The 13,615-nt window shown below is 38.2% G+C and overlaps 1 protein-coding gene across 1 annotated transcript in view; it reads left to right on the top strand.

The window, feature by feature from the left end:
- ADAMTSL1 (ADAMTS like 1) overlaps positions 1 to 13,615 on the top strand; it is a gene marked incomplete at its 5' end in the record, with an annotated part of 912,424 nt that overhangs the window by 681,859 nt on the left and 216,950 nt on the right. The window contains 2 exons of the mRNA XM_077765085.1: positions 8,571 to 8,621; positions 13,131 to 13,335. Coding sequence (XP_077621211.1) covers positions 8,571 to 8,621; positions 13,131 to 13,335 — 256 coding nt within the window. The remainder of the gene's footprint in view (positions 1 to 8,570; positions 8,622 to 13,130; positions 13,336 to 13,615) is intronic.

Below are 13,615 nucleotides of genomic sequence, written 5' to 3' on the forward strand. Positions count from 1 at the left end.
TCTTTTTTTAATGCCTTCCTCTGCTGTTGTTTGTTCGTGCAATTTTTTGTATCATCTTCGCCTCCCAGACGTAGGGTAAAATCCATCATGTGGCCAGAAAGCCTCAAAATGTATGCCTATGATTCACCCACAGCTAAAAAGGCATAGTTTTAGCTCAGCTGATAAGCACCTTATGTTTTCAGAGTGGCTTCAAATATAAATTATGCTACATTTGTCCTTATATATCTCAGTCTATGAGACTGAAAAGACTGTTAATGCTGTCTGGGGGAAATTGTGCAAGATGTTGTTTGTGAGAAGATCAGAGAACCACCTTTTCAGATTTTTTCTGGCACGGGTCTCGAATTTTCCCTCCAAGGCAGTAATGAAGGGGGCTTAAATTGGCAAGGGTTGGAAAAGTGAAAAAAGCTCTCACTCATCACACTATCATGGTCACAATCATTAGCAAACAAATCTGTTTCAAGCTGAAACTGCATCCAGATTCCTTCTTCCCTCAAGGAATTCTGAGTAACAGTCCTGAGAAAATGCCCAAACTTGTAGGCCCCGAGCAGTGGTTCTTGGTGAGTTCCAGTGGACTTTTTTGTCCAGCTCCATTTAATTTGACAGAAAATTACATAAGTCATCCCTGGCCATCATCCAAATTGTAAACAAAATCTCAGATTGAATCTTAATGTAACTTTAAAGAAATAATCTGCATCATGTGAGCCATTATGTGTAGAGGGCTGTAAAAATCTGGTCATGCTAACTTGGTGACCAAATAACCCAATGGTAAAACAGTCTGGTGGTCAAGAGGGGAGTTTTGAAGCAAACAGGTTGGCTTGGGATCCTGGCTGTGCCATTTATTGGTTGACTAGCCTTTGGACAGTTACTCATTCTTGCTAAGTCTCAATCTTTAATCCTGTGAAGTGAGGAAAATAATAATACTTACACAGAGTCATTAGGAGAAATAGATGTCCTAATATGTTTAAAGAACTTGCCTGACACATGTCTGACACATGATAAGCACTCAAAAATGTTAGCTATTATGTCTAAGATCATGATAATGATAGTGTTGTTACCTCAGAGAGGAACACCTAAACTTCCCAGAAATCAGCTTTCTCCTCCATGAAAGGAGGAGAAATTCTATATGGGTCTAGAAACGTAGCTCTCTGTTGTTATAATAGCAAGATACATAAATTCCTAAAAAATAGCTTCATCAAAGTAAATCACATTTATCAGATTTTTAAAATACAACAACCATGAGAAGTTAAGGCAATTAACATCTCCACAAATCACAATGTTCAATTGTCTAATAATCCCCGCTTACCCAGCTGTGACACATTGCCATTTAATTCAGATAGGATTTATGCCCTGTCTCCAAAAAATGAGAAGTCATTCAAAAGACTAGAAAATGGTTCCTTAGGTAGCAATTAAAGTATAATGAAATATTTTTCTAATCTTGGAAAACTCATTGCTTTGAGTAGCTAATGAGTAAGCAATAAGAAACTTCACCATAAAATCCTATTTCCACCTTCATGTACTATCTATAATGAAGTAAAAAAACACACTTATGGTTCTTTTTAGGATGCATGGTCAGATCCTTCCCAATTTTATAGTCATACCACACATCACAAGACGATCAGCTATAACTCCGTTATTGTGGCAATTCAGTCCTTCTACCAAATCAGCTCATTATTGCCAATAATGATAATCACTTTTCATATTACATTTTATGCTTTTTACAAGCATAATTATTTATGTGATTTAATTAACTTGTGAGTTAATAGAACAAATATTTTCATCATCATCCTCCATTTTAACCTCAACCTGTCACTTTGACTGCACTAGATAGTAACTTTTTAACTTCTCTAGGACCAAGTTTTGCCATTTGTAAAATGAGTGTAATATCCATGTAAGAGAGTAGCTATGAGCATTAAATGAGGTAACACACATAATGCTCTTAGCAAGCGTCCAAGCACTCACCAAAAGTCAGCTATCATTATCAAAGTGAGAGCCAAACCTGTAAAATGACTTGTTACTTCTATTTAAAGTTTATAAAGTCCTTTCACATCCATTATCTCAATTCAGTTTCACATTCCCTGAGAGGGTAGCAGGACAGAGATTATTATCTGTATTTCCAGATAAACAAACTGAAGCCTAAAGAGGATGAGTGATCTGCCCCAAGTTAGATTGTGAAAAGAAAGCTGGGTTATAAATCTAAGTACTTCCATTTCCAGAGTATCTCCTCAACTGTGTAAACTCAGGTAACCTGATCCTTGAGGCAGCATTACCTTGTTTTTCATGATGCCATCAACACCCTGTAATATCTGGTTTAAGCCCAACACCAACTCCCACAGCCAGTGTAGAATTGACAACCATATCAATGCAAAGTTTGCTCTGGGTCTTTGAAGCGTTCACATACTCAGGTCAAGCAAACCTCTTTTATATAAGCATAAATACTGATGGTTGCTAAACCGTGACCAATCACTTGGGACAGTACAGGATGAGATAAAGCGCAAAGAAATATTAGTCCCACTTACTTAAAAGTGGTTCAGAAATTGCATTCATTAATGTCAAGAATATTAACCACAGAAATATCAACATGATGAAATACTAATACTTGAGGTCAAATGATCAAAAACTCTCCAGTGGTTGTATAGCCGAAAAATGAGTATGTGCCTTAAAACTATTTTCAAACCCAGATGATAAAACAGGGTTCTTTTGGTGTGGTTCCTAGTAAATGAATGTTGCCTCATAGGTACAATGGTTTAAGAAAAGGTGAACTATTTGCAGAGTATCTTCTCATTTGCTGGATCCCATCTTTCCTAGGAAAACCCACGATGTTTTAAGAAGTCACCAAACAATAGAGTAGGAAAGATATTGAGATGATCACCTAGTTCAGTGGTTTTCAATCTGTCGTCCATACAGCTACCTTCTAGGTAGCTGCCTAGCAGCCACTAGGAAGAGGGCAGGTAAGATAGAGCTCCATGAAGTGGGTTACTTCATCTTAAAACCCCCGATTTCATCTAATTAGATCTTGCCAAAGTCCAAATGTAAAGCACTCAAGATCATACAGAAAGACAGCTAGAGAAAAGAGAATGTCCATCTCCCAGCTCCTCCTCATGGGTCCTTTTCCTTAGTGTACCATGATCCTTTGTGCTCTACCACTCATGAAAAAGTGAGCACCTGTGTCCTTTCCAACTTTTGTTTACTTCTTTCCCCCACCCCCACCATTCTAAACCTTTGCTTAGGACGAGATTGGTTTCTGTTGCTCCAGAGTTGTCGAGAGGTGATGAAATACTCCTTTTCATGCCAGAGCTCCCTCCACCACTCACAATTTCATTCATTTTTTTTTAATTGAGTGTCTGACTTGCACCAGGTTGTATGCCTGGTACCATGGCAAAGGCAAAGAGAAATCAACTAGAATCTGGGCCCCAACATTGCCCAGAGAGAGTTGCATCATTACAAAGCAGCATGGCATCTGGAAGGCACATGAGACAGGAAAGAGAAGATTTTTTTAAGCTGTCATGGCTATCTCTGAGAGATAACTAATGAACAAGACACAGAGTTCAGCCGAGCAGACTAGAAGCACAGGTGTCATTACACTCTCCTTTCTGTGCCTCAGATCTCGGGATCACCTCTGCTGTGAGAGTAGCCAAAACCTCTTCCCAAACAGTCTGCTCCCTCCCACAGAGGCCAGAGCTAGCAGAAGGCAGGGAGTTGGACTAAATATGTGCACAGGGAATGGCAGTTTGTTGGGAGGCTTTCTTTGACCTTGTTTTGTTTGCTTGCTTTCATTCAGGATGGTACTGCTTGCCTTTGTGCCTGCATACCAATGGCCTGACTTTGTCAAGTGGGTAGTCACTAACTGCCTCTGCACAGGGCATGGTGTTCAGAGATCCAGTAAAGATCCGATATGGATTCTGTCGCATTTTGTCCAGCTAGAGAAAACTTATACACATTAGAACTCAGTAGATAGTTAAAAGTGATGAGCAGAGTTAGTGTGATGGGTATTTGGAAGAGGAAAAAGGAATTTCTGGCCAGATGTTGAGAGAGACATTGAGGATAGGCTTTAGAAGAGGTAACACTTGACTCAGAAATTTCACTGGGCATTATAGAGCTGCTTAAGACTCTTGAGATGGGAAGTAAAATGTCGATTACTGTGATAGCAGTGAGCAGGCTGGGTTGGGGGAGGCAATGGCAGCAGGCAGAGATCTGTTAGCTGACTGCTGCAAAAGGACCCAAACTTCTGTCACAAGGAAATGTGCTTGACAGACATCACACCTAGCAAAGCTGAGTGCCTATAGGAAGTATGGGAATGAGAAGCAACAAAGATGTCCCATGGTGTCTAGCCTGAGTATTTGGGAGGATGGTAGTACTCTGAACAGTCACAGAGATCACCGGAGAAGACGCAGTTTACAGGGGAAGATAATGAACTGTCTGGACATGCTGAGCTTGACAAACCTAGAGCACATCCAGCTGTCAGGAAGTCAGGCTTTGCAGCTCAGGAGGAGAACCAAGAGGTCCTTAGAGATTCACAGAAAGAGACACTGAAACCCATAAAAAGGGCTTCTTATGGTTCATTTCCATTATAAAAAGAACACAGAACCCCACAAATTAGGCTTCCATAGAGTTAGTTCCATTAAGATTTTTCTTGGAGACAGAGATTTACTAAATAAATAGGCCTAAATGTGGATTGATTTTTAAAGTTATTTAAAGTCAGGCATATTGTTTTAAAGCAGCTTCTGTGATGATTTCAGAACAGACTAAATCATCTTTAGATGCCACTTGGAATTTAAGGAGCTGATTTCATGTGCTCATAATGTATTTTTAAATGGTTCTATTTTATACTTTCTCAGACTTGTGTTTTGTCTTACCTGAATATTCTAATTCCTGTGACTATACATTATAGGAAACTCGGAAGACAGAAAAACATCAAAATACAATGGCCAGGGGCAGCTGGGTGGCTCAGTCAGTTAAACATCTGACTTCAGCTCTGGACATGATCTCACAGTTCATGAGTTCAAGCCCCATGTTGGGCTCTGTGCTAACAGTTCAGAGCCTGAAGCCTGCTTCAGACTCTGTGTCTCCCTCTCTCTCTCTCTGCTCCTCCCCCACTGTGCTCTCTCTCTCTTTCTCTCCCTCAAAAATAAATAAGCAAACATTTTAAATATATATATATATAAAGGAAAAATAACATGTATTCCAAACACCAGGAACTAATAACTCTTTTTGGTCTTTTCCTAATATATTTCTGTGTACATATATATGTGTGTACATGTACAGACACATGTATATGGACTATAAAAATGATTATATAGAAATACGAATGCATGAATTTTCTTAGTATTGTGGTTCACATGGTATGTTCTGCTTTGCATTGAAATATTTTCAGTTGACATTACAGTTGAACATTTCCTATGTCATTAAAAATGGCAAAAGACCTTATGTTTATGACTGCAAAATCTTTTGATTACATGAGCCTGTCTTAATATTGAGGCATTCTTCTATCATTGAATAGTCATCAAGGTGTGTACTTTGAGAGGATGAGGTACCATGTCTTTTTCCTACTTACACCCCATGAGTTCAGAATGATCTTATCTTCATCTTCTCATTTTCCCACCATGACCCCTGATGTTGGGGAGTCTGATCGAATCAGATCACTGCCCAGTGTAAGAAGTGCATGAGTGATCAGAATAATAAAGGCAATGGAGAATCAGTGGCTTTACCCAAAAAAACTGACTGCTTTTTTACAGCTTCCCTTTCTGATAATTTTTTAAAATTATTTTTGCCTCTTTTACCACTCCCCACATATTCAGATACATTTCTGCATGCATCCACACACACATGCACACGTGCACACGCACACACGCACGTCAAGTCCTAAATGTAGGAAGAGCTTCTTAAAATCCCAAAATGGCATCCGTTTTCATCATTTTTCAATATGTACACTTTGCCTAAGAAAAAAGAGCAAGTGTCCTAAGCAATAGGTAAGCAATAGGAAGTTATGTCTAGGCCACAGCGCCTACCCTTCTGTGACAGTGTGGTGAAAGGCCAGGACCATGGCATGAACCCCTGGGGAGAGCAGAGCCCATGCACATGAACATGCATTAACAAGACCGGACAGAGCGCCATTGTTTTGATATCTTTCTGTTTTCACAGGTGCCATCGAGTGATTTTATGAGTCTTCACCATGACCCATGCCATAGAAAGACAAATATAGCTATAGTTTTGCTGAATCCAGGTTTAGAGTTCCTTGTTCAAACAAAAACACAATTTCTAAATCAGTCCAAAGCAAAGCCCAACGTCTTGAATTCTGTGCACCCCCCTTTTCTTCCCCTTTCTTCTCTTCTAGCCTGTTTTCTTCAATATCACTGCCTCCATTTAAATATCATCAGCTGATAAATCAATTGGCAGAGATCTGCAGCAGTTCATTCTAATATTGAGGATAACAAATCATAGCTATAATTTTTTTCAGAAGAGAAGGCAATGAACTGCATTTTTGCACTGAGAAGGTGATCTAGGCATGAGTAAAGATACTAGGGTTAGCTCAAATATAACTTCAAAGTCAATTTCAATGATTTCTTAATTAACTACTATTAGATGTATATCCAAAGTTATTAGAAGAACTCTGGAAGGTTGGAATTCTTTAAAAATACAGCTCTTTTAGAAAGAAAATTCCCTTAATTACTAGACATAAGAATTATTGGAAAGAGATCAACATGATTGTAATAAAAGAGATTAGTCTTTCCCACCCAATTTGTCTGTCAGAAGGCAGAAAAGAATAGGAAGTTTTTCTAACTTGAGAAAACAGGGAGAAAAGTTTAATCTTAGTACTCATTCCGTTTTTCTGTTAGAGCTGCATTTTTTCCTTCCTCAAAGGCAGCATCCAGTTTCATGAATAATGTTACTGTAGACTAATGCATGTCCACACACCATGAAAACTTAGTCCTACAAATGAGTACAAAAACTGTAGTCATACAAATCAATAAAGAAAATTTAGTCAAGTAAGACAAACAAGTGAATTAGTACGTCAATGGTTGTCTCTCCTGGAAATATAAATCTATCTTTTATAGCTTTGTTTCCCATTTTCTTTTAGATTTAATTTCTGTCATGTATCCTCTTACCTTTCAGTACTTTCTTCAGAAACTACTCTCTTTATCACTCTCTCTTTCCTCCTTATTTATGATGATCTACAGTCAGTGCTAGTTTTCATCTTTGTGATCCAGGGTATACTGCACTCACCCATTTAACCCCAAAGCTTAGATTTGCTAGCCCTCTAAAAGAAACATATTATATCATCCTAATCAGAAAAGGAGATTAAACATAACCTTTGCCTTATTTATTTAAATATAAATATCAACATTTGTATTGCATATGAATATATAAGTATACACCCATCTATCTATCCCAGGAATACATGTAGAATAATGAGATCCTTCAGTATTCAAAAGAGAGACTTCTTATCATTTGTCAGTTGCAGATTAAGTGTCATCTGCTCATGCCCTATCATGTTCTCTCCTGCGGTGTCAGCTGTGTGTTGAGCTCTCTATGTCTCCCAATCTTGATGGAGGGTCCATTATACTAGCCCTTTTATCTGACACCAATCAGTCATAAATCTTCCACAAACCGGGGAATTCTGCAAGAAGGTCTTGCCATTGGGAAGTTTCAGTTGAAATGAGTGAGGTAGTTTAGTGTAGTTTATTAGAGTCCATAAAGCCTCTGGGGACTTCCACACAGCCTATAATATCATTTCTTGTGAGTCCATTAGCCATACAACCTATAATATCATTTCCTATGGCTTCTTTGGCTCTATCTCTCAATCTCACATGTTTCCCAGGGCACTAGATATACTAACAATAGTCATGAGCATCACAACCACCATTGTAATAGCGGTTAACACAATATTACATTTTTATAGACCACAAAAAAGATTTTTCATATTTTTTATCTCGTTTTAACTGCTCTTCCTTTATTTTTGTAGGAAACTTGCTTTTTTGGTAGCTGCCTACTATACTCACTAGCTCTACCTCCCTTTATACAATAACCCAGTGACCGCTTTCCAGATATTCATTAAAATCTTTAGATAAGCTGAGAGGAGAAACCTATTTGCTAGTGCACATTACAGAGTATTGTCAATTCCCAGGTACATACTCTTATATATAGCTCTCTCTTTCATCAGGAGTGAGACAATAACTATAATTGCTTGGTGAGCATCTGGAAGTAACATTAATAATGATGATAATAATGACCTCATAGGATGTATAATTTGGGCGATTAAAGAACATTTATAAGCTTATTGTGTCGTAGTTAATGATGAGGTGCCAAGTTTTCTTGCCACTACCCTTCCCAGTGGTATTTCCTACTTGGATCAGAGAACTAATTATAGCAAACGGTGCCCTTGCAAAGAACTTGCCCCATCCTCAAACATATGCTAGCGTAAAGATACTGAACTGTTTTAGTGTTGTTTGCAGAGACAATTTATTACTGTTGTTTTGCATTTGTCTAACAAAATTTGTATAATGTAACCATTTAGTGTTTATTTTATTGTGTGTACCTTCTACTCAGAGGGTTGGCATTATTGTTCCTAACAGTGACGGATACAAGCAGATCATGCCTTATGACCTCTACCATCCCCTTCCTCGGTACGTAAATCAACCATCCTGATGCTAGAATTAGTAAATCAGCCTTCTGCTTCTTGTATTTATCTATGTAGCTATAGAGTTTGTGTTTTTCTGTAAAATAAGGTGGTAGATAGTATAGTTTGCAACCTCATCCTGAGCTCTGCTTCTGAATAATGCTGGGCTGCTCAGACTGTAAGCTTGACAAAAAAAAAAAAAAACATTTTAAGATAGGATCCTATTACATTGAGGTGGACTCAATAATTCACTCTGATTAGATACCATGTATGGGTTATGTTGTGTCTTTCTTTCACTCCCTTTGTCCTCTTTTGTTTCCCAGTCATTAAAGCACTTTTGCTAACTGTTAAGCAAACACTGCCTGAAGTATTATCCCGGTACCACAAATGTGGGATTCCAGATGAGGTCTTACCTCGCACAGGGGCTTTAGACACCCTCTTTTTGTTCCAAAGAAATTATACTTGTGCACAAAAAGGTGATGTTTTCCTATCCTCATGGTTTCGAACATTTGGGGGCCTTTTCTCCCCCATGAAATTTCCCCCATGAAATTCCATGGACTGTGTTTCTTTTTAAAAGAACGATATATTTTTAACTGGAAAAAATAATGAAAGTGACTGAAGAACTTTTAAGAGAACTTGTTCTCTTTATTAATATATTCATAAGAAAACTGGAGAAGCTGAAAAACACATTAGCTACTGAGTGTATGGTCTGCCATGTCAGAAACAGCTCCCCAGATTGCAGAAATGAGCATCGGGCTTGAAGTGACCCCTGTGAAGAGAGGCCTTTGGGCTATTCTCTCTGCTCACTTGGACTTCAGGGCATCCGCTGCTGCTTTAGAACCCGGAGTTTAAATCCGATCACGAGTAGTTCTCTCAATCTCAAACTAATGAAAGCCCAGAAAACAATTCTGAGCTATCAAACAAAGTTTGACTGGAAATCTCCAAATACTTAATGAAATGGAATTGAAATAGGGGCCTTTGAGGTCATTTTGTTCTGCTCCCCAGAGATGCTTCTCTGTCCCATTCCTTCCCTGCAACCACACTTATATACCCTACAGTTGGAAACATGTATTTACAAAAATATGCATATATGGGTATCTAGTGTATATGTATTCTCACATGGGTATATGCATATACAGATATTTATATAATACATATATACCAGTGCAAGCTGTCATCCAACCTCTACTTAAGTACTTCCAGTGCCTTGCAGAGGACTCACTTTTCACCATCCTAATGGTAGCATGTAGAGAGGGATATTGGATTTGTACTCTGTATAGCTGTTTGGAGTTTTTTTAAGTTCCTCCACTAAGGGGTTACCTCATTAGTCAGCTCCCTCCCACTTTTCTATGACTATATTGATAAAGCTGATAAATGACTATAGAATGCTCCTAACGTATCATTTTGTTGGTTTGATCCAGAACCAAAGTAATACACATAGTAAATGCTTCTTGGGGAAAAAAAAAAAAGTGGAGTGAAAATATAAAGAGATTAATTTAACTTAACCAAGATTTCATTTGACTTCAGTTTCTGTATCTGTAAAATAGGACACACATATCTGTTTGTGTGAAGACCAAATATTTTATGATAAAAGCAAAGTTGGTGTCAGGGGTGAGCAACATCAAGGTTATGTTTTTCTTGTAATGTCACTCCTGAGTTTCTTTCATGTCTATGATCTCTCTTATTTATATTTCTCTGGTATAACTCATGCCTGTCTTAGGTTAAACTTCGTTTCTTATATACCCTGATTTCCCCCCAAATGCCAGAAGCCCAGTTTCTCAATGATAGATTGAAATGAGCCTCCTTAATGCTATCCTGTGTCCACACTGGTCCCCTATCCGTGCATCACAATGAGAAAGGATAATTAGCTAATAAACACTGTATTTCTTGCACCTCTGTTACTGAGCTAATTCTAAAGCTAGATATTCTGCTTAGTTGATAAAGTCTTAGTAAATGGAAGCAATTTCTACACACATGTTTTTATAAGATGTAATGAGTCTCAAAAAAAGACCCAAAGTTGAGAACTAAGGCTCAAAAATGATTCTCAGATGGCAGCTACCTTCTGATCAAGGCAGGAGGCTTTACTTATTGAAATTATTTAAATGGTTTTTAGACCACAATTGTAGATACAAAGCACAGTTAATGAGTCTTCGGAATTTTTTTTCTGGCTCTCGGTCCTTCACTGAAACCCGTGCCTAAACGTAATGTAAGAATGTAGTCTGATGACTTATCTTTAATTCATAATCAATATATATGTTTTCCACATCACTCTTAATTTTGAGAATTTCTTAAGCCAAACACGCTATGTATTTAAAAGATCAAAAGCCATCAGAATTAAAATATGGGATATATGAACCCATTTATTATTCTTCCAGGACAAGATTCTTGGATATGCTTTTTTATTTTTCCAAGTACTTACTGGTCCCTGTTTCAAGATATTCTAACTGATGTCTTCTTTCAGCTTTTATTATACTTTCTTTAAAGTACTCAGACATGTTTTGCCTCGAAATTCCACATAACCCTATTATTATGTCAGGATTCACACAATAATTTTTCATGTATAGACCTATAGTCATGGTGGACCCATATTATAAATTCTTAGAATAATATTAGCATCATTTGTCTTTCTGTGATCACTGATATTGAAAATGATACTTATTATTGTTTATGAACTTACACTATGGGTCAGGTCCAAATGTTGAGACAGAAATTAATCACTCTCTCTTTAGAAAGGTCAAGCTTAGGGACATTAGAGCACCAATTAGAAAGTGTGCTCCTTTTATGGGATCTTAATGTTCTAAGAGATTAAATGTACATTCAAAAACATATTCCCATTTCACTGTCAGGTCAAATGTAATGTGAATATGTACTTATATATTCAGCCTAATTTCATTCTGAGTCAGACCTGTTATCCATGTCCAAGGGAAGCTCTCCAGAGATTTACATGGATAAATGAGAATTGCTCTTACCCTTTTAGAAGAGAGACCCTCTGCAGAGCTGCTTCATTTTCTTGAAAGGGACCAGAAAGTCTCCTAAGGGCTACACAGAGGGCCTCAGTTTCCCCATAATAGCATTTTCTTTTGTGTCTCCTGGGGAAATATGCATAGGAAAATATTGTACTTGGCAGCATGTTTAGGCTGTTGGCAATAGAGATAACAGTTGTTGCCTAGACTCAAACAGTGCAGAGAAAATGTGGAGGAAAATCCTCTGTTAACTGGGAAACATACATTATCCAGGCTTATACAGAAGAGCATTCAGGTTCCCAATATACATGAATCCCACTTATAAAATAATTGATGTCTCCATGGTATGCTTGCGCAATGTTTTTAAGTTTAACCTTTCAAGTAGATCAACTTGATGACATTTTGTTTTTCTCTCATTAAAACTAGATCTCTCATAACTCTAGGAGAAATCATAAAATTCCTTAGCAATCCTCATCAACAACCAGAATATATGTAAGAAAGACAAACTCAGTCCCAGTGTTTCTATTTTTCAAACTTCTATAGTCTGTAAGTCAGGCAAAGACCTCTCTCTGCATCTAGTCTCAGATGCTTCAGAGCTCTGCAGAGATCTAAAAAGCAATGGAGTTCTCTTAAATGCTATTGATAGTATTGTTCTTTTCTCCCTTACTTAATTGTATCTTTAGATTCCAATGCCATCAGCCTTCCAAACAAAACCAAACTTCTTCACAATTCCAAGAGTTCTTTATTGGGGGAATGCTAACTGCCAGTATCCCTCAACAGTTAGGGAACAAGAATATAATACCTACATTATCACTTTTGCTCCTTAGTGTAATGATGGCATAGTTTGAACATCAGAATTGTGCTGAATCCATGTGGTCCCAAAGCTGATGATTGTAGAAGCAAGGGACAGAGAGTGTTTGGTTTACCTTGATCTTTCATGAGCTTCTCATGTAAAAGTATCCAGAAGCTAAGTAATAAAGTATTGCATTGAAAAGAGAAAGTATCAGCCCAGGTGCAAACTGTTCCTGTTGAGTAACCAGTTTTGGTCTTAACAAAGATATTTAATGAGATTTAGCAAGTATATATATGTATATATATATACACATATATATCATAGTAAATATATAACAGTATATATAATAATATATACATAGTAAATATAGAACAGTATATATGCAGAATATATACTTATAAAATATAAAATAATATAAATATTATGCACAGAATATATATTCAAACTGCAGGGAGAAGGACTGAATAACCCCCTTTAGAGTACGTTACAGACAGCACAGACATCCCTGTGGACAGCTCTCCAAACAGTAATTTCTTACATTATGTAGAGCTTCAAGGATTACAAAGCACTTTTGCCAACACTGAATCCTTCTCTCTTACTCATCAGGTTTTAGGCGTTAGATGGCTCTCGGTCCTCTTGACCATAGCCTCTCAGAACCTGATTGCCCCAGTAGGCACTGGGAACTGGGTTGGTCGGAAAGGTCACTGAGGAGGTTTGGCAATGTGCATGTCTGCCCTGATGACTCCCCTTGCTTCTGTAGGTGGGAGGCCACCCCGTGGACCGCGTGCTCCTCCTCGTGTGGGGGGGGCATCCAGAGCCGGGCAGTTTCCTGTGTGGAGGAGGACATCCAGGGGCATGTCACCTCAGTGGAAGAGTGGAAATGCATGTACACCCCTAAGATGCCCATCGTGCAGCCCTGCAACATTTTTGACTGTCCTAAGTGGCTGGCACAGGAGTGGTCTCCGGTAACTGTGCCCTCTTTCTTTGTTCGTTAGGAGAGTAAGTCCACTCTTCCCTCTCATCATCATGACCCTACCGGCTACCCTGTGCAGCTCCCCACTTCTCTTGAGGTGTCTAGAAGCCCACCAGTTTAGCTCCCAATGTAGGCACACCCCAAATCCATCAGAACCAAAAGTAAATGCATAAATATATATAACTTCTTTAAGTTACTTCAGGAAGCCTCTATCGCTCATAATGTTCCCTTAAGTGGCAAGGAGACGCAAGTGTCTGTCAAGAGCAACTGAG

The sequence above is a fragment of the Crocuta crocuta genome, unplaced genomic scaffold, assembly GCF_008692635.1.
Source record: "Crocuta crocuta isolate KB4526 unplaced genomic scaffold, BGI_CrCroc_1.0 scaffold687, whole genome shotgun sequence".
Lineage (NCBI taxonomy): Eukaryota > Metazoa > Chordata > Mammalia > Carnivora > Hyaenidae > Crocuta > Crocuta crocuta.